General features: G+C 37.2%; 2 protein-coding genes across 9 annotated transcripts in view; one reads left to right on the forward strand and one right to left on the reverse strand.

Annotated features, from left to right (window-relative positions):
* FBXL13 (F-box and leucine rich repeat protein 13) overlaps window positions 1-21,890 on the forward strand; it is a 101,316-nt gene extending 79,426 nt beyond the window's left edge. For 4 of the 8 annotated variants that reach the window (XM_085298456.1, XM_085298516.1, XM_085298502.1 and 1 more), the window contains 5 exons: window positions 3,204-3,287; window positions 11,581-11,715; window positions 13,569-13,680; window positions 20,086-20,185; window positions 21,431-21,890. In XM_085298456.1, the coding sequence (XP_085154582.1) occupies window positions 3,204-3,287; window positions 11,581-11,715; window positions 13,569-13,680; window positions 20,086-20,185; window positions 21,431-21,545 (546 nt within the window). In that variant the 3' untranslated portion in view covers window positions 21,546-21,890. Of the gene's footprint in view, window positions 1-3,203; window positions 3,288-11,580; window positions 11,716-13,568; window positions 13,733-16,052; window positions 16,242-20,085; window positions 20,186-21,430 lie in introns of those variants that run through there. The other 4 variants (XM_085298467.1, XM_085298492.1, XM_085298476.1 and 1 more) reach the window with 4 other exon arrangements.
* Window positions 21,891-22,760: 870 nt separating this feature from the next.
* The window catches only part of FAM185A (family with sequence similarity 185 member A), a gene marked incomplete at its 5' end in the record, with an annotated part of 41,449 nt that continues 37,497 nt past the window's right edge, over window positions 22,761-26,712 (reverse strand). Inside the window, one exon of the mRNA XM_085325710.1 lies at window positions 22,761-24,480. Within this exon, the coding sequence (XP_085181836.1) occupies window positions 24,365-24,480 (116 nt within the window). The remainder of the gene's footprint in view (window positions 24,481-26,712) is intronic.

Here is a 26,712-nt window from a genome sequence, read left to right on the forward strand (position 1 = left end):
TCTGAATGATGGCCAATACAATGTCTATACCTAGTATGTAAAAGCAAAATGTCACTGTATGATGTGARGTACATTCTTCCCTTCCAGTAAGTGCTTGATCCATGGAACTGGTGCCTGTGTAGCTAATCTATGCAGAAATTGGAACATTTTAGAGGATGAGCTGAGTCATTTGTAATTAAATGACTTGCATATAGAAGGTGGAAGATGCCTCTAAAGAACTATCTTCCAATACTGGAGTCACTTTGAGGTCAATCTGTTTTATTTGGGGAATGAACGAGAAGTGACATCTGTATTTGTCTGGAACATAAAGACAAAGAAAGATACATTACAGATGCTGACCTTTAAGGTTACAAAGAGATATGTGAACCAAAATCTCAGAAGTTGAAAAAAATATAGCACGTGGTTATTGTTAGTGAGAGAGAATACATTCATTGCAGTCTGCAGTTGAAAGGCACAGCTTGGCAGCTTGTGGACATAAATAATAAAAAGTTGTCCTTTGGTATGCCATAGCCTCAGATGACTTTTGGCTGTAGGAAGTGAAGACCCTCACCAGCTGGTACAGGAAATGATCACTTTCTCATCTACAAAAACAAAACCTATATGAAATAATAATAAATGATGTTCTGCACATGACTGTATGTCTCAAATAATGAAGTAAATGAAACATGATGAAAATACGTAACTCAATCACTTGAAAAAAATCAGCTATTGGAGAAGACTAAGAAATTTCTTTTCAAGGTGTTTTCTAAATTAGAAGTACTAATACACGTGCTGTACAAAAGATGTAGGACAAAGTCTTCCCTTTTCTCCATGGCAATGAAAGATTTCTCCAAGATAGATGGGGTCATTTCTTTGTGTTAAAGAGGAAGGATTTTTTTAGAAGCACATTAGAGTAGGTGAACATATTCTGTATGCTGCATAGTGTCTGTTTTGCTAGCATCTACCTCCAGGAATTCCAATGATAATATGATAGTTSAGACCATATCTTTCACAAATGTCTGGAGGCTTAGTATAGAAGATAAAAGTCTCAGAAATAGGTCAGAATGCTGGGTGGGGATCCTTGACGTTGTTTATAAGGAAATACTTATGAATAAATCAGCCTAGTAGAATTAGTGATAATTGCCTACTTTACACATATGGTAGATTTAAAAATAATAGTTAAAATTTTCATATAGATTAGATTTCGTGTGTAGAACTTGGTTGAAGAGGTTTATTRTTAGAAAGGTAAAAGTTTCATAGTTTTTCTATGTAATTGGCAATTAAATTCATACTGGTATTCCTTCCCTTTGACGGCTTCACTCTTTGCCACGTCAAATTTGGTCATATTAATGAAACATCTCAAATGAGCCCTTGAGTTTTATTGTAAAAAATAGTTGCACATGCTACTATGTAGATGTACTATAACCCAGAGTCACTGTAGTCAGATAAAATGATTATAAATTAGCTTTGAGTTGATACCAGGTTTTGTCATCATATAGCAAAAAGTATTTATAATGTTCTTTAATTATCAAGTACAGTAAAGTGGTGCTACTTTTACAGGAAGAAATTATGCTTATAAAGCTGCACTCTCAATGTCCTTGTAAGTTCTGACACAAACTCTTTTGGGGATGATCATGAAACACACGATTATTTCTTGTCCTGAACAGGGATGGTTTGGTCAACAAACCCCGGAAATCTACAGATGTTCATGAAGCTTTTGAAAGTAATAGTCACCATATATGTCAACATATGGTGTGTGTTGAGAAAAATGCAAATTTCTTTGTTTTCAACAGTAGACAGGATTGGAAATCTTTTTCATTATTCCATTTTTTGTTTTTATTCAGCCTGTGAGATTCCAGGAATTTGCAAAACTTGAACTCCAGCCAACTTTTCTAACATTATTGTTAAAATGGTCACATCTGGATTCCAGACACTATTTACACATGCTTGTTTTTTCAAGAAGATATTTCCTGTCTGAGCAGTACTGTTGGCTGCCTAATTATAGATAATTTATTAAATCTATAGAATGAAGCTACGACTTTTTCAGTGAAGTTTGCTCTATTGATATGAAGCACACGTGCCTTCTGCTGTGAATATTAAAATACTTTTTAGAAGTCTTCAGTTTCAGAATATGCACTTCTTCAGATTAGAGAGTTTAGGACCAGAACCTGGTCCCGTTTCCAGGTGTACAAGCAAGAAAGCACGAAGCATCTTCTGATCCTTTTGCACTCCTAAGATGGGCGTTTACCAAAGTTATCACCTCCCTGTTGTCTTGAGTAGTGTGGAATACCTATGCGAATGTGAYTGCATCGTTGCAAATACAGCCTTGTGCCTTAGCTGCAGCCATATGGGCCTCACTAYGGGGAAATCTTAAAGGCAGTGAATCTAACATATTATGTGGCTGTAGCAAATTTCTTCTTCCCACCAAAACAAAAACAGATTGCATGAGAAAAATTGTTTTTWAAACTCCAAATTTTGAAGGAGATACGCAAATGTATCTTGCTTTATGACAGTACTGATTTGTGTCCTGTGGAAGTATTTCACATTATACTACTTTTCTTAATTTCTTTCATTCTGAATAGATAGGAAAATACAGTATTTTACCTTTTCCATTGAGTTATTTCTACATATAATTAACCCTTGTGTGCKTCAAGCAAAAAATGAGGATAAAATACATGCAATGTGCTGAAGTAAAGGCTGTGCATAAGAGCCTTGCATTTATTTGTTCCAAATAGAGATGGTTAAAATAAGACTTACTATTCTAATAGATTCTGGTGGATCCAGGAAAGTCCTTTTTAATAAACATTTAAGAATCTGAGCTTAACTAGTCAATAATGAGAACTGCTTCTAGTTTGATTGTAAGAAAAATGCCAACCAATACAGGATTTATTTTTGACTATGTGAGAATGGAAACATAAAGGAAGYGTTTGTGAAGGAGAGAAATCTGGTCCATAGTTCCCACAATTAAATTTTTGTGGGACTTTGGGCAATGCATGTGCATAACATCTCCAATTCTCCTTTTCCTTTGTAAAAAATAGATAATGTTTTGGGGATATTCTCAAGGATTGTTTTCTAATGTCTTAAAAGGTACTGTAATTCTTAGAGGCTTTAATATACAAGCATTGGATATACTTGACCATTTTAACCTATTAAATGTAATTACATAAAATTTTATGTATTGATTTTTAAGATTGATTTTTCTGGATTTTTTTTTTTTTTTTTAGGGTTTGAGAGCCCTTGGCTGCAGTGGAAAAATAAAGGAACTTTCTATATCAGAATGCCAAAACATCAGCGATACTGGGATTCAGGTAAAACTTCACCTCTTTTTTAAAATTTTCTGGAAGCCTCTCAGTTTCTTGAAATTAACTATATCCAAAACTGATCTTATTTTACTCTGTATGTCATTATCTCCCATCATTCATTCTTTATTACTTTATTCTGCATTCAGTCTTACAAATGGTTCTCCCCCTTCATTCCTTCTGTTTTATTGTGAATTTAAATGTCTTGAATTCTGTCCCTCTGTAGTGACTCTTAAATTCTCCCCTTTCCTTTAACCTCATTTACTATTTTTTTATTTTAGTGAATCCAAAATATGGCAGCAAAAAATTGTGTTTTCACACTGTGTCATGAATTTCTCTTTTCCATTTTATAYGCTTTTCTGGCTTCCTGACCTTTTACGTATTCTTTTTAAAGACAGAGACTTTACTTTCAGACACTTACTCAGCTCTTTCCCAGCTTGGATCTTCTCTTTGTCTCCCCTTATTCCTCATCTTAATTTCTTTGATTTATCTAGTAATCTAAACTTTATCTCTGTCAATTTTGTCTTCTTTTGCTTCCTTTTTTTCTTACTTTTGTGTGTGTACACAACTAAACTTCTGTCAAATTAGAATGCCAAAATGAACGCCAAAGTAAAATGATTGATAATTTTGTTATTGAAATCATTATAGGCTCTATCCAGACATAGGTAAAATTGCTTTACATGTGTCTTTYGTTTGAGATTGATAACAGACTAAGGCAGACTCCCCTGTATGTTATTCCGATCACTTTAAGAATGGCAGGTTGAATCCTTTCCATCGTAAGAGCAAGACATGATTTTTAATACTCTGAGCTAGCACATGATGGCAAAAATCACAGAAAGTTTCTAGCTTTCCGTGCTGTACTGGCCCCGAGCAATCTGGCTTTCGCATGTTACTTACTGGCTTGCCTTGCTGTTTATTTCATTTAGACTACAAGAATCTGACTTCCTACTGATTTGTACAGGACAAGTTACAATCTAAATTGCTGTTACTATTGTTTCTCCCTTGCACTACAGATCCTCTACTAATGCTATTTAAAATGTATTTTTCCAATTACTAGTGTGGGCTTTCAGGTCTTGCTCACTTTGTGCTTTTTTAGTCAGCGATGAATTGAATGCCATGATTGCTTGGCTGAGCACATCTAGGGCAATGGAGCAGTTAAATTCCCTTTAGTCTGTTGCACTTGATGCTTCATGTGCTGCTGCTATTTTTTCACACATCATTATCTTGTATTGACACAAAAATATTTCTCAATACTTTCCTCTAATGGTATATTTCTTACCAGTTAAGATCATAAAAAATAATGGAACATCCTTAAATAAGAAATGCATATGCATCCTCTTCAAATTGAGCGGATTTCTTAGCTATTATATGGGGAAAATAGCATAAACCACTAAGTAGTTGTTTCAAAAAGACCTGTTTAAGCATCCCATGAAAACATCAAATGCAATGTATTTTAAGATAGATATTTGAATTACTCACTTATTCTTAAGATCTCATCATGTTCACAAAGAACCAACTGCTAAATTTCACTAAACTGCATTTTTTTCCATTSTTTTCCTTTCTAAAATGATTATTAAGTATTGTGGTTTTGAAATTTAATCTTGGCTCTGAACACTATAAAGCTAGATATCAKTCTTAAAATATAAAAGATTAATTTGAAATATGCATCTTTTAGTGTTCTGACCTCAGTTGTGGCCTATAAACTTAGACATTTACCAGGGCCAATAATCTTTATAAAGTTATGAGACAGGAAAGTAATTAAATTCTAAAAAGTCAACCTAAAATTTGAAGTTACTGTGTAAAGAATTATTTAAATTCATGATAAGTTATAAAGTCACACAGTGACAAAGATATTTTTTCTATTGAATATTTAGTAATTATCATTGAAATATTAATACTAATACACATACAGTATTTGAGCTCTATTTTACAATGTTTATAAATTGTTTTATATTTGTTGCTTTTTTAAATCAATGTTAATGATGAGATTTCCCATCCAAGTATTTATCATACTTACAGAATGATCACAGCAGTTACTACATATTAAATTCTGATTTACTAGCACTCATTATCTTGTTTTGGTAAAATCAGTTATTCTGTGTTACTATAATTCTTTTTATGGATAAAGCACTGAAGTGGAAACTGGAAAMGATTCAGAGAGGATAATAAGGATGATCAGAGGTACGGAGCACTGCCCATATAAGGAGCAGCTAGGCAGGCTAGGAACCTGCAGTCCGGAAAGGAGGGAATACAGCTGAGATCTGTACAGTCATAAGTGCCATGAAAAGGGTAGATAGGGATTAATTTCTTGCTGTTCACTGCAATATATAATCTAGTGGGCATGAAGTGAACTTAGTTTGAAAACTGAGAAGAAACAAAAGGAGATGGCTCTTTCCAAAATGCATAGTTAAGCTGTGAAATTCCTTATCACCAGATATTTTGTGTGCTTAAAGTTTACCTAAATTTGTTTRGAGACTTGACAAATTCAGTATAATTGCATAGATTTACTGCTTTGTGTTTGAGAATAATGTTTATTTATAATAAATAAACATTAATTAGTAACTTTTTACAAGAAAGAAAGATTTGTCTTGTTAGGAAGAAGTGAGGTGGCATTTACATCCAAATAAGAACACTTTTATCTRTAATTGAGAGCTGTTCCTAACCACATTACAGAAATGTTTAAATCATTTTGTTTAATGATACTAGTTTCATGCCCATAAACATTTGCAGATCTTAAGACTGCAAGTACAGGCAATGCCATCATGTAATCYCAGTTTTCAGCTTCTACATTTTTTTCCATTATAATGCTCCAACATCCATCATTTTATAGCCATATATTATAAGAATGAGTCAGTCCTTGCTGCACCACAAGGGATGCATCTGGATTGAATCTTRTTAGCCTCAATACATGTCAGGCCATTAGAATTTGCTTCTTTAGGWGTAATTCTGACTGGCCTTTCTTGAATGTTCTGTGTAAAGTTCCATGTTTTTAAACAAAATAATGACCAAGTACATACACCTTGTGTATATCTCACTGAAAGTGAGCATAGAGCCAGTTTTCAGAACAGAATATTCACTTTTGCATTGTGCTGTGGCTTATGGCTAAGAGTTTTTTTCAGTAAATGTTTCATCACATAAAATAAGCTCTAAAAAAGAATATGGAAAAAAGTTTTCACACTTCCCCCATATGCAATATGAGCTTGAGCTTCCTGAGGAATGGAGAAAATGAAGATATAGCAGTTATAGGAGCCATGTTGTCAGGGATTTAGGAAGGGCAGGAGAAAGAACAAAAGCTAAGGAATTGCCCTGAAAAGAAATGTTAAATCCTTTTTTGTAAGTTGAATCTAAAGGCATGTGTTTATGGAAACTTTGTAGAAAGTTACCCCATTATACACTGCACAGCTTGTTAATCCTTTGGTTATATAAAGAGTATTTGAATTATGTGAAAATAAAATGTATATTAAGAGTACTTCTTTATTAATGCTGTCAAAGTAAAATGCAGAAAGTTCCAGTATGTATTGTACCGAGGCATTACAATATATAACTGGTTATATGATCACATATTTGTAAATAGGATCTGTACTCATTCATAACTCAGATGATGCTCACCTAAAAAACAGCAATTCAGTATTTTGTATTTTCAYTGATGCTTTGGTGTCCTCAGGTGCTATCTACACAGAATTAAAATTGTGCATGTAAGTTAGAAAATGATTTTGTTTTCTTCTTACGGTATTCATCTCTTTGTARTGGCTGAACATTTTGCAAACATCACTTTTACCTTCACAACACCTCTGGAGATCATAGTCATAGATGTAGAACCAGGAATAGAGAGATGAAGAGAGCAAGCAAGACTCCATTTCCCTCAATTGCCAATATAAATTTAGTATCAGCATCTGACACTGGGCACAGAGAACATGAAGAATGAAGTTTTTAAGCACCTGTGCAATATTTACTGTAAATGACTTAGGCCAGCAGCACAAGGAAAAATGTTTTGGATGAGAGGAGACAAAATTTGGTATCCCAAGAGAGGGTTCTGGTGTCTCAATGATCAGTCTGTCCTTTTCTTCTCACAGCGTCTCGCTTTGAGTCCTTGTATGCTGTCTAAATTCTGTAATAAATAAGCTACAGAAACTTAAGAATCCTGATTCTTTCCTGGAATAGGTCCATCCTTAGCACTGAATTAAGTCAGTAAGGCTATGAAAAAGACTTCGGAAGCAAATAATGAAAAATTGAATATTCATACATATTCACAAAAGGCCCAAATGAAAGTTCCAGAAGCAAATCCTAGTTTTTGAAAGCTTGGCTTTGTGACTATAATGATGACACTTTAAAGGTTTTGTTTATAACATTTCTGTTGTTAAAAACCCCAGACACTTCAGAATTTGATAGGCSATGGCATGATATCATCTTTACATTTCCATCCATTGTTAGCCATTTCAGACCAGCTGATTCTAGTTCCTGGTTTTGAATTCCATGTATAGAAGCACTAGAGATGAGAGGGACATTTTAAGTGGGTTTTATACGTAAGTGCTACCAGCAGAGGAATGGCAGGATTTGGAGATGCTGGTTTTGTTTCAGTTTTTAATGGGAGGACACTTCCGTGAGCACTGTCCTTTCAGCCGATTCTCTCTTTCCAAGCACTGCCAGGTGGCTCTTCCTGTTCATTTCTGTCCAGCTTGTTTCTTCTCTCTTGCCTCTAAGGATATTTGTGTCATTCTTCTTTCAGACTGCAATCTTTAGACTTTCATTGCAGTGTCAGTCTCAGTGTCCTATCCTCTACTTTAAGCCTTTTTCCCCTACTAGTCATCTCACTACTAGTAAGCAAAATGGGCTAGGAAACATTTGGTAGCCTGAGGCCAGCTGGCATGGCACAACTTTCAGCCTACTTCTATCAGAGAGCATGCTAATAATTTAATCAGTATGGCTGATCAAACTTGTGCCCAGGTACTGCTAACATTACCAATAGAAACATAGCCCATAGTTCTAGTCTCCTTGACAAAGACGTTGTTTCTGGTGAAATGTTGAGCTACAGCTCTACTGCAGCAGGAGAAATGCCACAGCTTTTCATAAGAAATGTTTTTTACCTTTGAAAAAAAATGTCATTTACCTGCTTTTGCAAATATGCAAATTGTTTTTCCAGAATAATTCAATTTTAGTCAAGTTCACAGCAAATACAATTTCAAAAGGCCAGCATGCTGAAGTCTGACGCAGTCACGAGCAATTGGAATCGGATCACGTAATTAAACGCATTAACAACAGGTTGGATCCCAACCCCGTATCTCGTATGCTTTTGCCTTTTCTTATTTTGGCATTAACACTCTGTACACATAGACCCAAAACACTTTTAATTTGTTTTTGCTATCACTTTCACCGTTGATCACGTATTTTGTTCTGTCAGCGATTGGTGACAGTTCTGCAGAMCGGCAGCATTGCATGTCGTGGCAGCTAACCTGAAAGCCCTGTGTAGATCCTCTCCCCAGAATATTAAGTTCRTTCAGTTAGAATTAAAAGGATTCAAGCTAAGGAGATAGCAAGGTTTTCTGTATCTATTTTCATATTACATTACATGTGTAAAGCTGCCAGGATTTCTTTCATTACTAAAATTGATTCTAGAAAGCACTGAGAATCTAAAGATGCTGAGTAGTTCATTAAAACACTTTTCAGTGTTTTCACCTAATCTGACAATTTATAAAAATCTCGACTTGAGCAAATAGTRGTGTTTGCAAACCAACGTAGGGGTTGTCTTCAAGTTAGGAGCAATTCAGAGCCCAGCTTTGAAGGATACTTTAAATGTGTACGTAGACAAACTGTATCAGTAAAAACAAGATAAAAGTACCATACAAGCATTGCAGTCTTGGCTTCAGCTTGTGCTACATACCCTAGCTGAGAATGCAGTGACTAAGTCATCACATCTGAGGCCAAATTCTGAAGGGAGTTGAGGTTCTCTTACATGCAGATAAAAAAATTCTCTTACTGAGAGTTCAGAATGTTTCTGTATTGCAGTTAACACCCTGTAAAGCTGTGATTAAAATAGGAAAGGTACAGAAGCCATTTTTTTATAAACCCTGAATTGTCCATTCTGACCATCTTAGGTTGAATTGTTCACATTCTGGTATGTAGTAGAATAAAACAAGAACCCCCAAACCCAAGAACCACTACTTTAGTACATCTGTACTAATAGATAGAAAAAAAGAAGAAATTAGAGCTAGGACACCAAAGAAGAGTTCTAAAAATCTGGTCCATGAAATAAATTTCAGACAGTAAGCTTCTTTGCATCTATTCATGTAAAACTCGTGAAACTCGCTCACAAGTTCTGATCRTCAAAAAGCTAACATTTACAGTGATCAGGCATATTTTAGTGCCTCAGTGAGTTGCTGGTTTAAGTAAGGAAAAATAGCTATGTGTCAGAGGCAATAGTCTGACTACTGTGGACTTTTCTTCAGAATTTGTATGCATTTGTATGTCTCTGGGTGCGTGCACGTCTGTTATGCAGCCATGTAGTCCTTACTCGCTTTACCTCAGGACTACTTCTAGAAACTTCTAAAAAGCTTCAAGCAATCAGCATTTTAATTCGGTCTGCTACATAATTATTTCCTTCTTTTCCTCTATAGAAGTAAAATTTCCATGCCAAAAATTGTCAGATTACACTGGCCTTATGCCATGATTAGCAAGCCTGAAAGATCCGCTTAGTGACAGATTTAAGGTCTGATATCTTGGAGCCGGTCCCAGCCGACAACCTTAGAGGGGCAATACTCACTGAAGCTAAAGCTTGCTTGAACCACAAAATGTCCTGCTGTTGGACAGAATACTCACATCATGGCATTATTAAGTGAAGAAATACTGTCTTCTTTTGATGGTTTGCTGCTTGWGTTCACAAATCTGTTGTCCCTTAAGGAGAAAGGTTCCACGCTGAGCTACCTTAGAAGTAAGGAGCAGCCCTGGAGGCTAGCAACGGCTGATTGCCCACAAACACAAAATTACAGCATACCTCTACCACCTTCTCTTTGGGGGCCTGCAAGTGAACACTCTGTGTTTGAAAAAGATTTAGTCCAAAAGATCGACAAAGTTTCAGAGTGCAAAGGAGAAAAATGTCTTTTCTGAATCTGTGTGGCCTTTCATAGAAGTTTCATTGCAAAGWACCATGCATAGTATCTCAAAGTTACGTCCACCTGCGTTTCASGGGAAGCAAGAATGTATGTGGGCTGCTCTGACATACTGTTTAAAATACATACTTTAATGTAATTTTTGTCAAATGCTTTGGTTCATATGGTCACACTTCAGAGRTGCAAGTATCAAATATAGATGAAAAATACATCAACACCTTGAATTGGTCAAATTGTCCCTTTGGTCTTTTTAGTTGGCCTGGTAGATTGCATGGAGTAGGTATTAATGCAAAAATTCAAGAAATCATATAGAAGCTGGAATGTCTTAATAGTAAACCTTACGCCTATTTATCACTTGCCATCTGCAGGTCTCGAAAATGTTTTGTAAACAGTTCTTGCAAGCTTCATAACTTGTGTGAAATTATCTCAGCTCCATTTTACAGGCTGGGAAACTGAGTCACTGATCTATGAGCTTGATATTTTCAAAAGTTATTTCTGTTTTATGGAGTGTTTGAAAAAACTAATACCTGAGTTACAAAGGTACTGAAATTTAAGTCAGTGAGCTCTACAGGTGCTTAGTAGCTCTAAAAATAAGGATAGACATTGCACTCCACAGCTATCATAGCAATAATTTCCGGAGACTATTGGCACATCAGCTGCAGTGAGCTGCCCTGAATTTCACTTTGCAAATCAGAATCTAGAATATTCCTAAGTGACAGTCCTGAAATCCTTACCCATTCCTTTCAAGAAAATAATAGTATTTGTACAGATACAATTGCTTGTTCACTTTGACAAAAAAAAATCTCTGTTAATATGCACAAAAATGGGCATTTGCAGACAGTAGAATATATGTCTTGGAGACTGATCCTTTGAGCACAGACTGTTAGGTTTTGGGTTGTGCTCATTTTAAAGGACACAAATTCAACATATTTTAATATGTAGTCAAAGCTGCATAAATTTTAGTCTAATGAACACATACTGTAATGCATCAGGGTCAGAGATGGAAAATGACCTCTTCATACATCTCTTCTATTCCCAGGGAATTTACAGCCTATAGCTGAGTGACTTCACTGATAGTAAAGGATACAAAAACCAACTGAAGTGCTTGAAGTGTATCAAAGGATTAATGTAAATGTATTATAAATTGAGAAAAGTAGAGTAGGTATATCACCAAGGAATGATCTCTGTCACTCTTTCAGGAGTTTTGCCAAGACACAAAACACCTAGAATATTGTCATGTCTCTTACTGCCCTCAGCTGACGGATGAAACTGTGAAAGCTTTGGCATTTCACTGCCACAAACTTACATCTGTCAACATAGCTGGTTGTCCGAAGGTATGTATAAGAACCGCTAAGGAGAGTTGTGGGATTGCTATTCCAAAGAAATAAATAGTATTACTCAGAAATTTGACCTGCTGGCATGTGTCTTGCCACAATTCTACAACTTACTCCTCTAATTTAAAAATCAGAGTCTAAGTTCAATTGACTTTCCATGAATTTTACGTTCTGAGAGCCAAGCCTTTAAAATGTTTGGCCTTCTACTCGTTGCAATTAGAACATCAAGCTGTTCRTATTAGGTCAGGTAAGAGTCTCTATCTTCAGTAGTTGCTGTCTAGGGAAGAGTGTGAACAGAGAAGAGCTTTCAGTGGTATTTCCTGCAAATATGCTCTCCATTTCTGGGGGTCTGTGCTGTGTATGCTTCCAAATGGTGGTGTCTTTGTTTTAATAGCTCTCAGTATTTTCATGCTTGATTTTTTCCAGTGCCTTTTCTGAATCCAGGTAAAGCCAACCGTACTAGCTTTTGCCTAGCTGAACTAGCAAGACTGTTCACCAAAGAACCAAAACTCCTAATGCAATGCATGGGGAGACCAGATATCTAAGAAACAGAWTTTCAAGAGCTTGGCAAATCAGTGGAGAATCAGCTACATAACCAGCAATGAAATACTACGGAAGGGGTAGACTGTTTGGGAGAAGCAGTTGATCTGGGAAGCTGGCTGCTGAGCCACTGTTAAATGCCTTCTGGATATCTTGCTGTAYAGCATCTCTTGGCATCAGTCAAGCTCAGCAAGCCCTACTGGCTAGGGCTAGTGCTGTGACTATGGCACCGCTGCTCCTCAATGTATCATGTCTTCTTCCAGTCCTATGGATCCAGAGGTAGCAAATACTGTGTATTTTGAGCATGAAGTAAAGCCTGCAGTTTAAACTGGAGCGTGACTGGGCTCCCACTGCTTTGGGGCTTCCACTTTGGAGTCTTCATTTTTTTCAGTGTTTTTCAGTGTGGTTGGGCTCCTGGAAGGTTTCTAGCTATGAGTTGATTTGTTCACTCAGCTTCATCAATACTAACCAGCATAAATTGGGACATGATGAGAAGTCTGAAATAAGCAGAGTACAGCCTTTCCTYGTATGTTCCAGGAGGACTGTGTGGGGGATAAGGGGCTTCATTTCATTCATTGTTCCACAGACAAGATCACAGCAGCTTCAGCTCTTCTCCTCTCTTTTAGGTTCTTATGATATTGGCTCCACAATGCAAGTTACTTCTCTCTCTTTCCATCATTTCACCCCACTAGGATCAGAAACATTCTAGTTTTAMTAAAGTGTCTTTTAAAGGTCTTTAGCATGTGCCCCTCTAGATTTTTGGTACTGACTAAATATAGTAATTAAAGTATGTGCGCAATTTATTCATAACTCTTCCTGCTAGGTCAGTGGARCTATTAAGTATCTTGCATGACTGCTTTTGTACCTTGAAGTCTCTGTCCCGTGTGTTTCTCAGGTGGAACTTCCAGTATTAATGGTAATGAATGTCAGTTTAGAAAAATGGAACTGTGAAGTGAAACTAAGTAGCTCTGCTTCAGAGGAACAGAAAAACATCTCTGTGTTAGAAAGAACAACACAAGAAGGCTTATGTATGGTACATGCACAGTTACGGCACTGGGAAAGTTAAACCATTCTGATTTGGTGAAAACCCCAACACTTCAAAATGTATTAGAAACACATTTAAGTAATGCCTAATGCACTCCTGTAGAGTCTGTCRCTGAGATTTAGAATTCTGCTGTGCTAAACTTTACTTCCACGAGGTATTATAAAGTTCAATTTTYCCTGCAAATCAGCTAGTAAAATTGTGAGCTGTTTTTCGTTTGAACTCTTCAGTAATCYTCTAACTTACATGTATTTTGTTGCTTCGTTTACAGATGACTGATCTATGTATTGAGTATTTGGCTGCAGCCTGCTGTTACCTCCATTTCTTGGATATCTCTGGTTGCATTCACCTTACTGACAAAGCACTGAAGTACCTTTGGAAAGGTTGTAAGCAACTCCAGATTCTCAAGATGCTGTACTGTAGAAATATTACCAAGTAAGAGGGTATTTTCTAATCTAAATTCAGAGGTAGTTTAAAACCCCCAAACATAAAGCCTGTCTTCACGGACATCAGGGTGCTATGCCAGGCATCTGGCTTGAGCCATCTTGCTCCTTTATCTTGGGGTGTGTGTGTCCATATTGCAGCMTTAGGATACTTATAGCTCAGTGTAGGTATCTACGTGTTCTACAGTCAGCCAGAAGACAAGGAAAATAGGGACCCCATCTGTCTTTACAGCAGACAATGTTCGGTTAGGAAAGAATGTGCAGACCCAGAATATCACTTCAAGGGCACACGGAGCAGGAGGGAGAAGAACAGGCTGGGCCCAATGCTCTCAGCTGTCCCACTGAGGGCAGGTGTATTTGAGCTCACTCGGAGGGTTTGCAGGACTCTGCTCCCCAAACATTGAGTGTGAGAATCTGGCAAAAGCAGACTTGCATGTGGATGTGGCGTGCACTCAAAATGCAACATGGTTATAGCCAATGAGTCAAAGTGTCATAAGAATAGTTTCAAAAAGTGTAAAAGTGAAACGTATTTTTATACATCTTTCCAAAAATAGTCACCTACCACACTGTAATCCAATTTCCCCATTGCTGTGAATGGACCTAGTCTCTGGATTCCACATGGGAGTCAAAAGCCAGTCAGTTTTGGTCAGGTTTAGACCTGAGTTTTCAGCTCTAAGGCTCCAAGATCCAAGATCTCAATCTAAGATATAAGGCTCCAAGATGCAGCTCCAAAGTCTGCCAGCCTTCCATAACGTTAAGAGCACCACAGAGCATTTGCCTTACACCTAGGACCGTACAAGGCCAGGCACTCTCTGCACTCTGAAATCGTTTGGATAACAACTTAAATTCTAGCATTTTGGCATATCTGATTATAAAACTTAATCAAACTTTATTACTTCATTCCAAAATGTATTATGTATCATTAGATTAAATAGAGTATCTGTATTAGGAAAGCTCTATAATCTAACAGGACAACTGTAAATTAAGCATTCCCTACTAAATCATTCCACAGTTTGGTAGTCAGTATAGAAAGGACTGATGCAGATACTTAATAACTTAAAAGCTATTTACACTTTGCTTCCTGCTTTCCGATCCCCCATTGGTTTATTTCCTCTAACTGGCCTGCCACAGACAGTTCTGCTATCATTACTTTTCCTTACTTGTCAGGTTTCTTTTTTTCTCTCTGATAYAGATTTCTTAATGTCATCTCAAAACGTCTTTCTCAAAAATCTACTTTTAATTAAATGCTTGTTAGCTATGGAGAGTGTTTTGAAGGAGTGGTATGCAACACCAAAAATARTAAAAAAAATCTAAAAGTATTTTACTCTTCATTACAGAAAAGAGATTTCATATAGCTTAATTTCCTCCCTACTTTCAGATTTAGTTTTTCCTATTAAGCCTCAAGGGATTATCTCTTCACACCAAAATTATTATACTTGCTCTTTCTGTGCCTTAATAGCCTCTAGAGCAGTGAACAGTGTATCCCCTTTCTTGAGCTCTAGTTGCCTGTATGTTTTCCTTTAGCACAGAGGAATGTTGCAGTAGGAACAGAAATGTAAGCAAGTCCCAACTCATGTTGGCTGAGCCACGACGAAAGAATTCACCTGATTTCTCATAAAATCATTTACATTATTGTTGCAATTGAAGAATTACCAGGATACCGAGGATTATACCTCTGCCTGAGGGTCCCATATGCTGTGTGGGTTCACTGAGCTTCTTGATTAAATTCTTCTGACTCTGCCAAGGAATTTCCCAACCAGTTATTTTTACTGTAAAGAAAGCCCCGGAGAGTTATATATCTTCACAAAACAAAAAAGAGCCATCAGACACACTTCTCCACCCAAAGCTATCTTTCCCCTTTTTGTGAGTCTGAAATCCGTTCAGCATGATAGAACTAGGAAAATTTCCCTAATTCTATTTTCTCCAGCCAGATTTTCTGGCATGTGAAGGTGGATGGTTCCTTTCTTAGTCTCTTAACACATTTCACTGTATGTTCAATGATAGGAAAGTCTTACTCATGCCATCTGAGTCTGGGACAAAAACTCTCAGGTGGATCAATCATGGAAAAAATTCAGCACTGGTGATTTTTTTSCTAGTTCCTTCTCACACGTCTGAAGAACCTGCCTTGACCTAGGCAGTCTGCTGAGTAGACTGAGCATATCAAGATCAGAGTGGCCTTTCAACACAGACTGTAAAATTGTTGTTAGAAGGAATGATATTCAGAAAATAAAAGGGAGTTCACTGTTAGATTCAGATATCTGCCACATCTTCTATTTGACATATTTTCTAAAAATCTTTGTGTTTTGTTGTAGTTCAAGACACACATTGGGAAGCTGATAACTAACACTGGCTTTTTGCCAATAACTGCATCCAAAGCAAAGCACAGTACAGCAGTCATTCTAAACTGTGAACAGTCTTGCTGCAGATTTTCAGTAATGACATCAAAAGCAATGACAATATTGTCATTGTAAGTCACAACATGGTTATAAAATTATGTATCTCATGCACAACCTCTATGCTTTTATTAATGAATAATAAGCACTGAATTGTCACAAAAATAAACAGCCTCCACTCTCTGATTTCAGACTAACTCTTAAAGCCTTATTCAACCTTCATAGGATTCTTACATTTTTCATGAAATGTACAGGAAAAGGCTGTTTTCATATGTAATTTATGTTCTACAGGACATCTATGTAATCAGATTCATCTTGAGAACTAAACGTGCTAGTGGTTTAGCTTCTAAATAAGTAATAGAAGAAATAGGTTTTTAAGTTGTCTCACAAAAATCTATAAATCATGCATACTTCATTTTGCCAGAGGGATTCTCTATCATTTATTATTAAGCACTACCCAGTCCTAGAAGGCATCTCTTAATAGACTCAGCCTCATAAATATTAAGGCATATCTCATGTGATGTGTCACATTCTTTTTCAGTTTTTACTGTTTTGTTAAGATTAAAATAGAAAACATATGGAGACACAAAATTCTTAAAGTTTCAGTCCAATGCAGCTTCATAGGAAACATTATGAGCATAGAAATTGTCCATTCTTTCCAGTATCAGGTAGCGTTCAAGACTAGATTTGCCAGCATACTAGCCCAGTGCCAGACTTATTTAAATGTTAAAAGTAAAAAAATGCCTATGGACTGATATCCTGCTGCATATTTCTATACTCACAGGCTAAGGAACTGTCAATTAAACCTGTTTCTAAATGCAGTAAAGCATCACGGGTAATCTCCCTGTGGGAGTAATGATCACAGAATGTTTGAGGTTGGAAGGGACCTCTGGGGATCATCCAGTCCAACCCCCCTGCTCAAGCAGGGTCACCTAGAGCATGGTAGACAGGGTTGCATCCAGGCGGGCCTTGAAGATCTCCAGAGAAGGAGACTCCACAACCTCTCTGGGCAACCTGTGCCAGGGCTCCGTCACTCTCACAGSGAAGAAATTCCCCCTCACGGTCAGGCGGAGCTTCCTGTGCTTCAATTTCTGCCCATTGCCTCTTGTCCTGTCACATGGGACAACTGAAAGGAGTTTGTCCCCGTCCCCTTGACGCCCTCCCTTCGGGTACTTGTACACATTGATCAGATCCCCCCTCAGTCTTCTCTTCCCCAGGCTGAAGAGGCCCAGCTCTCGCAGCCGTTCCTCATAGGGCAGGTGCTCCAGCCCTCGGATCTTCTTTGTAGCCCTACGCTGGACTCTCTCCAGTAGCTCCATGTCTCTCTTTCATACTGGGGAGCCCAGAASTGGACACAGTACTGGAGATGAGGCCTCCCCAGGGCTGAGGAGAGGGGCAGGATCACYTCCCTCGACCTGCTGGCAACACTCTTCCTAATGCACCCCAGGAGACTATTGGCCTTCTTGAATGGTACAACTCATTTCTTTTACTAGAGAAAAAGGGCACTAACCAACCACCTTTAAAAATGATTTCTGTAGGTAGTGGTAATAGCAGCTGTGATTCACTTAGGGCTAATTCTGCAAGTTAATAAATAATACACTGGCATTTTTAGAGAAACACTACTCTTCAATATAAAGAAAAATCTTACACTTCAAAATAGTCACAGGTACTATTTAAAGTCAGCTGAAGTGCTGAGAAAAGCATAGCTCTACATTACGTTTTCTGAGTGCAAAACAGAAAGGGAAATCTGCCATTACCTTGGAAGCTGCCACTAGCTGTGGAGTGCTTTGAACCAAAAGGGCATCATCTGCACTAATAGTTCAATTCCATCAAAAGCTGTTCTTTGAGAATAAAATTAAAAATTTCCTTTGTTCTTCGCTGAACTCGTATGAAACCAGTTACATTTCTTTTAAACTCATGACTTTTTGTTAACAAGCGAGTAATTAAAAAACCTATTAAAATTTTTGCCTTTTAAAACAAAATTTTATTGGTCTTTAATAACTTCAATGCATCTGATAGTTGGAGGACATTTTGATTTTTCATTTTTTTTTCTGATTGTTGCTGTTGATTAAAAAGGAACAGGGACTTTGTTTTCCTGAAAAAGCAGCATTTCATTTCACATATTAAGGTCTCATGAATAACAAGACTGAAGGATTTGAGAGTCCAGCACACATATAATGAGATATGAAGGCAGCCAAAACATGTTCTGATAAAGGACCAAGAATAATCGTTCTCAAGTTTTCTCTTGAAGCAGCAACCAGAAAACCTAACCCATTCTATTCCCACTCACTGTACATTCATCTTCAGAGGTGACATTGGTAGAAACCTACTGCTTAACAGAGATTCCTGGAGTGCCAAGTTTCAGCCTTCATGTGCATTTGAACTAGATGCCACAAAACGAGGTATCATTATACAACGGCTGTGGCTGACATAGGCCTCCAAATGCTTCAGGTTTTACGTAGCCCTGTCTTTCTTACATAACCTCTGGATGCTTGCAGCATGCTTTCTACTTTTCCTGTTATCTACCTGCCTTCCACTTACCTCTTCAGCTTAGTTTCTCCTCGTTTTGCGCTATGAACAGTTCTTCCATGTTTAAGCTTTTCTCTTCCATTACTCTTTAGTCTTGATTATTTTTTGTAACCTCATCTCAAAATGTCTTTTTCAACCTCTGCTTTCAATTTTAATGGACCAACAGTAAAACTTTTCTGAATTTTGGAATAGCTCAGAATTCAGATCCTGATGCAGATCTGCATTTCCTAGCTAACCCCTCTTAGTTTGCATTGAAGCCATGCACACAATCTTTCAGTAAGGACTGAAGTACATATCCTAACTCTGCTCAAGCCATGTGCTTCATCCAGTAATTTTATCTGACTTATATCAAGAGACATTTGCTTCCAAAGATGACTCTAATTATTATTGTGCTGGTTTCAAGACACTGTACAAATAGATGAGCAGGCTTCATATGTACAGTATATCTTAAATAAACAACACATTTTGCCACATGTTGATGATTAATGAAGGCTGTTTCTCGCAAACTAATTGATTGTAGCTCCAAGCATGGGGCAGCCTAAGTTTCCAGAAAATAGTAAGAGCTCCCCTTTATGCATGCTTCAGACAGCCACCATACATTGCCCTTCTCATGAAAAGCAGGAATCTGGACTTGGATGAGGTGATTTTTATGTTATAGCTTATAGTTCCTCATGTAAGTTGTGCACACATACCTCAATGGCACAAGCCTCCCTAATATAAAAATACACACAGCCTTGCATTCATGTGTTTAATACAGAGTGTCAGTGTTAAATTAAAAATATATATCCTGCAGTTGCCACCCCTTTCCTGCTGCAATATTGCTAGCATTACAGCTGCCAATATATTGGCTTCTTTTGTAACTGCCTTCATGGTTTTCACTTTGGAAAAAAATATGAACATTATAGTAGCATTATTGGCAGGTAACAGAAACCTCTAATTTGGGTTTTTCTTTAATATTGTCTAGATGCCATACATCACCTTCTGTTAAAGAGCTTAGGAAACCAACCAGCAGGGAAAAGGGCTGTTTACCTTGTTATGGCTGCAAGACTCCAGATCAGGTTGAATCATCTGAAGAGGATGAGATGTAGAGAGCTGGCTCTTCCCCAACAAGCACATGAGTATGCACAGCTGGGGGAGCTTTCTGGAGTTTGGGCAAGAGCCAGAGAGGGGAGGGTGTGAGAGGTGCTCCTTGCAGTGAGAGCAGGCTAAAAGCCAAGTCTCAGAAGTGATGGAAAGAAAGAGGCATTCATAAAGTGAAGGGTTGAGTTTCTTCAGCCCAGGAAGCCAATGAAAGYTGCTGGACTGGTAAACAAACAAACAGTACTGGTAAAGGAAGGAGAGGGGAAGAGTTGCTCTTGAGACTCTTTTTAGGGTCTCTCACTCAGCAGCCCTGATTTTCTCCTATTTCTGTGTCATGTTCTAGTTCTAGTAAAACACTATGGCAGACATAACAAAATACTGATGCAGATTACAGAGGACACGCACGTAGGAAGCAAACAGAAAATGGGGGACATAACTACTGGGTAAGTAGGACAGTGGGACATGACACAGTTGTTTTCAGATGCCACAAATTATTCTCTCCTGGTTCAGCTAAGAGAGAACCTGCAGGTAAAAGCCTAGGGATGTCCTCAGGGCTATTGTGAGTAATAATCAGGCTCTTAACACTGACCATAATGTACTCAACTCAACCTCAGAACCAATGAGCTTTAAAAATAGGTGGGTGGTAGAACTAGATGATCTCCTGAGGTCCTTTCCAACCTCAACCCTTCTGTGATTCTGTGAAAAGCAATGATTCTTGTGAAAAGCAAGAAAGTAAAAGCAAAAAAGAAGCCAAAAGCAAGCAAAAAACACAAAAGTAAAAGGAGAAAACAGAATGGATAAAAACATACTTGCAGGTGCCACAGAGACCGTGCAAAGAAAAATCTTAGGGCTCATGTAAAGACAGGGCCGTGCTCATTTAGTATATCCTTCCTATTTAAGTAGGAAGCACCACTCTGGACAGATTCTGTGACATCTTTTGGTATAACTGGTTTATCTGTTTTGTTTGGTGTTAAGCCTTCTTCAAACCACAATGCTGTTAATCCAATGGAATAGCCTACTCTCAGTTCCAAAAATCCGTATTTTCCTCAGTACAAGACACTTACAAACTGCAGCAAGTTAAGATAAGGGCCACCAAGATTTTTAGGGGKCTGGAGCACATGATTTATAAAGACAGGCTGAGAGGATTGGGTTTGTTCAGCCTAAAGAAGAGAAGGCATGGGGTGGGGAGGATCTTATCGCTCTCTCCAACTACCTGATCAGAGGACAGAGGAGGAGACAGAGCCAGACCCTTCTCAGAGGAAGCACACTGATAGGACAAGAGGTAACAGATGAGCTGGCATAATGYAGAATTCTGAAATGAAACTACTTTTTATCATGAGGTTGGGTCAGAGGGTGGAACAAGAGCCCAGAGAGGCTGTGCAATCTCCATACCTGGAGATATTCAGAGCTTAGCTGGTCAAAGCCCTGAGCCACCTGATCTAGTGAGATCTGCTGGGCAGGATTAAATGACCCCCAAAGGCCCCTCCCAACCTAATTTATTTTGTAACGATGATCTAACCACTTACCTTTTTCTTCTAGTTTCCAAGACACCTCTTGTAATATTGGTAGTTTCAGTTAAAGCAAGAAACTCTACATCACTTCACTTAGCTTTTGCTGTTCTTTGTAGGTATAGCCTCTGTTTTTTTTTTTTAAAAAAAAAAACTCCCCCCTTTTTACTCTTGTTGCAGACAAGCTGTCCTGAAATACACAGCCAAGTTGGAGAAACAAGAGCATAATGATGCTGACCCTCCTCCCTGGGTTGGGTACGACAGAAACGGTAACATACTCACCTTCACCAAATAACACCAGTTAGAACTTGAATAAACAAATCCTTCAAAATGAAAACTGAAGAAACTATACAACATCTATAGTTCCACTTGTTTTTCAATAGAACATGACAAGACACTACAATATTTTTCTTAAAATTAATAATCCTTTAATAAAAGACAACTCTCTTGCTGAATGAGTAAGGATGCATTATGAATCCTTCTAGTAGGAGCATATGTGCCTTCAAGCAACACAGCTGTACTGAAAAGACACTGCTGACTTTCAGATGTTGATTCAAGCTGTCTTCATCTTTCAATAATTTGAAGTTTTTGTAAACTCATACAGAGTAAACAGTTAATAAATGTGTATGTGTTTGAGGTTCTCATTTGTTATGAAGGTCTTTTCTAGGACATAAACACTTTGAGTTCCCAGAGTTGCACATTTCACACGACTGTTTGTTATCAATAACAGTGTTTAAATAACTATCTGTAATATACAGCTATAAATACACATATAAGCACAGTTCTCTATTTTTAAGCAGTCACTTGCACAACCCCAGCACTAGTTCACATTAAAGACTTACCAGGCTCAGAATTCAACTCTCCAAGCCAGCTGAAGTTTACATTTTCAGATCTGAATTGTGGACTANAAAAAAAAAAAAAAAAAAAAAAAAAAAAAAAAAAAAAAAAAAAAAAAGGAGCACAGATGATAGAAAAGTAAAGGATAAATTTTCTCCTGTTTTAAGATCATCTTCTCATCAAATGTAGAAAGAAAAGGAGCACATAGCACACCTGGAATTTACCACTCAGATTCTATTTACTGATAACTAATCTTTCCTTTTATAGAGAAAAATAAAGAGTTTCACCTTATTAGAGCAGAACAAGACATTACTCATATGTCTTTGGGGAAACTCCCAAAGATTTGTCTTCCTTAGCTCATTATTGACCTTTACAGTAATGTTCTAAGCTGGTATCAACATCTAACTTGGAATGATTTTAATCACAGTAGCTTTAGTGGTAGTACAAATTTTCTTGGTGCTTAAACTTCCTTTAAGTAAATAACTAGCAATTCTAACATTTAATTGCGACTACTTTTACAAAATGAATGCATTACTTTGCTTACATTTGAAAGTGCAAGAAATAATGTTTTCTCATGCTTTCCCCTAAGTTGCTGATGCAGCTGTCCAACTGACTCAACTGAGGCTGATGGGCTTTGTATTCCAGACAAATCAGAGCAATTGAAAGGACTCAGTTTTGTGAAACATCTACCACATCATTTTTATTTTCAAGTGCAATGTGAATTTAGAAATGCATATACCTGCAGCAGTGCACAGAAAGTATTAGTTTGAAAAAATTTCCAGAAAATTTAAAAAACTTTTACACATTTATTAATTTCAAATCTTTTAACAGTAGTGTAGCAATAACAAGTAATATTATGTTGATTTTAGTTATAGTAACGTTTTATATATTAGTGTATGTGTTTATATAAAAATATATATAATTTGCCATATACATCAGTGCCAATCCCATCCAAACAGTACATGCAATAGGGAACAGAATATAGTCTTTAAACAATTTGAATTGAAGTAAAAATGCTGCCCTTAAGTCCTGAAGTGCATTAGCAAGGGGTAATAAAACTTTCCATGGGGAAGGTCATTTTAGGATGTACCATTATGATTTACAGTATATACAAACATTCTTGCAACTTAAAACCTTAGTTGACACTACAAACTCTTCTTTGTTTCTCTCCACCCACTCAGTTGGCAGGAATTATTACATTTCAGATTTAAAAAAACAAATTTCAGTATTTGCTTTGTAAGGGAAAATATATAAATTGAAAAGTTTTTAAAAGTTCAATTTACTTTATTGCATGTTTTTATTACCATTTGGTATAATACCAAAACCTCCAGTCATGGTATCTTGTTCAGGGCATACAAACCTTCCTCACATCCTTCCTCTGCTTTTCTGCCTCAAAGAGCTTACAGTCCTGTCATGCAAAGCTGACAGTATACCACTGGAAATGTAGCAAATATTCAGGTTATAGCTCTCATCTATTACCTCAATACTTCCATTCTTTGGTAACTCTTACTTTAGGAGAATGTTCGTACGTTATAAGGATTTTTATCTGAAGTCCATTTGGTGGAATGTTTCTCCCTGGAATCAGCCAGATCCATTGCACTTGTGAGTATTTATTTTAAAAGCTTTTCTTAGCAGATGAACAGTGGTACACATGGCTGGACTTCTTGTTTCTACCCATAAGAGGCCCATGATGACATGCAACAATATAGTTTTATACATWCAGTGCCCATACATAAGGCAGAAATTGCTTAGGGTCAAATATCAAACAAGAAAACCAAGTAAGAATTACAGTCGCTGAAGCAGTTTTATCCTATCCATGATAAGTAATTTGGTTGAAGAAAATTCTCAGCATTTTGCATAAACTAATAAAGGTCGTGCAGTAATGAGATACTTCACTTAAAAATATAAAAGCTTGCAGAGCATGTCACCTTGGAAGTAAGTTTTCATGTTTTCAAATATTGTGTTGGAAATTTCTTTTATGATAGCTCTGAACTCTCGTTTGAAAGTTACCAGCTTTCAAACTGGCTTGGTAAGTAGGTCAAGTTATACAAATTCTAAATATGTAAGATCTTGTAGTTCCTAAAGAGTATGATAAGTAAATCAGTAAAGTATAGCCATTAAGCACCAGCCACTGTCACTGGTAAATGTTGGGTTAAAAATCTCTTATTTTCACAATTGTTTATATCTTATGATAAGAATAAGTATCAAAGTTCCATAATATTACCGAAGCGTTACTTTATGATTCCTTGATTTGATAACTTTGGCCTAATTTCACCTTTAAGGAGTCTTCAGCTTCATGGACTGGATCCAGCTTTGGCTTTTAAGAGACACTTTGCCATTTTGTGCTTCAGCCTTAATCCATTTGTCTGTTTCATTGCCCTGATTCATGTGACCTGGAAAAGAGCTCTGTTTAGCTTAATGTGACACGCAGTGAACATCGTCTTCCTATCAACTTTTTTCAAACTCCCTCAAAATACATCACAAGACTTTATTTGGTAGAATTTACAGGAGTTTGTTTTTTCTTCTTGACACTGTTCTTCACATTCATCCTTTCCCATAATACATTATTAAGCAAATTTATAGGGATGTATTTTTCTATTATACAGTATCACAGATTTTTATCATGGTCTAGGAAATATGAATATATTAATGATCTGGCTAGGTAATTTGAGAAGTTTTCATCTCAGTTCCAAATACGGACAAGAAACACCGGTAAGATCTAATTTACAGGATGACCAGACATGTTGCTGCTACTGTTTCTACACTAATGGCTTAAAGAAACAGAAAGGTCTCCATCATCGACACGTGTGACATTAACTTAGTATGCAGTGTCATACTATGAAAAGCTCACTGCTTAAAGGACAAAGGAGAAAATTTCCCATTATTCTAATTTTACAGTTAAATCTAAGGTCCAGAGAGATTAAGTGACCTTCCAAGTTTATACAGAAAATTTATGACCAAATTGGGAATTAAACTGAGACCTTTTGAGTTCCAAATCAGTGCCTTTATCAAAAGATCAGTCTTCACTTTGGGTTATCTTTACAAGATGTCTTTTATTGCTATTTTAGTGTTTATGCAACAGAGTATATTCTAAGTTTAGAACTCATTTGAGCCTGGCATAGCCTGAGGGATGGCAGGGAAGCAACGCTCTGAGGCAACTTTGCAAACATGCTCTGCTCTGACCTGTAACATAGCTGAAGTGAAATTCTGGCCATGTCAAAAGCAATGGCAAGACTCCAGCTGACATCACTGCCTTGGTTTCCACAACTTAACTCTACATGCCAGAATTTTTCAATAACATTTCAACTCTTTGGTACTGTTAAGTGAGATTAGTTTAACATTATGGGCCAAACCACATCAACAGACTAGCAGGCCAAGATATTGTTTCATGTACAGGATTTTCAGAGAAGTCCAACACTGGTTCAGTTCTCCTGTTGAATGGAGAGGTATTTCAGTATCCTTTGTTAGCAGACCTCAACATGTCTTCAAGCATCTCCTTGCAGATGTCCTAGTACAATTTCTGCACTCCTCAGGAGATGCCTGTTACCTTCAGCAACCATACCACACACTTACTGTATCCTTCCTACTAGAAGGCAGTTGCAAGAAGTAGAACCCACAGTTCTATTCTCCATCTAAGTATGGACTCAAAATGCATCTATGAAGATCATCATAAAGTTGGAAAATTGTGATATGTATGAAAGCTATTACTGCTGAAAATTCAGTTCCCCAGAAAGATTTGCTGAATGACTGATTTGCAAKAGCATTGTGTCAGAGAAACAGAATTGAAAACAAAATCTGTCTTTTAAGCAGTGATAGCTCTTAAAACATGAGATCAGTCTCAATTTTAAACAGGAAATACCTCCAGGCGTCAAAAAAATGAATTAACAAAGAAACGCAAARGAAAATAATTTCAGCTGGGCCCTTAACAGAATTGTAGAGCAGTAAAAATGTATTTTTATTTATTTTTTTTAAGGAGAAAGAATACAGCAAATGTAGGGCAGAGACTGATTTCCAGAAAGTGCAAATTGAAGTGCTTGGTCTCGATCATTTCCTCTCWCTTATTTTTGTCACTGTCTCTTGTACTTCTGTAGAAGGAACAAATGCTGAACCACAGAAACGGTCATACGGATGACTAAAGTTTAATACACTGCTTGCTTCCTGCTACAGGATAGCTAGCAAGTTAGAGTTCTAAAGAAACACAGAAACAAATTAATCAGAGTTGTTTCAAAGCTGAGTTACTGTCTCAGTTCTGTTTCTYATTTTGTATTTCCTATGTGAACTTAGGAAAAATGTTTTGTTCCGTATGCTTTTTTTGGCGATTTGCCTGTGAAGGGAATGCAAAAATCAAACTCYTCACAGTTAAGTCAGTATCAAGTTCCACTCCCTAGGGTTGCAGATCTTAAAACTGCCAGTAGCAGGTTCAAATCAAACATAATTAGTTACGTGTGCTAGGCTCCAATCAAGCAACAAGAGCTAGTTGGAGAACTGTTGATCAGAATTTGGTTTTAACTCTGATTACTGCCTTTACTGTGCATACTGTGAGGTTGTAAGTGGATTCTGAGGATGAGTTTGCTAGCATGACCAAAGCACAAAAGCCAGCAGACTTTTGGATTGCTGACAGGAAA

The sequence above is a fragment of the Rhea americana genome, unplaced genomic scaffold, assembly GCF_003343005.1.
Source record: "Rhea americana isolate MKP2758 unplaced genomic scaffold, rheAme1 scaffold_1, whole genome shotgun sequence".
Lineage (NCBI taxonomy): Eukaryota > Metazoa > Chordata > Aves > Rheiformes > Rheidae > Rhea > Rhea americana.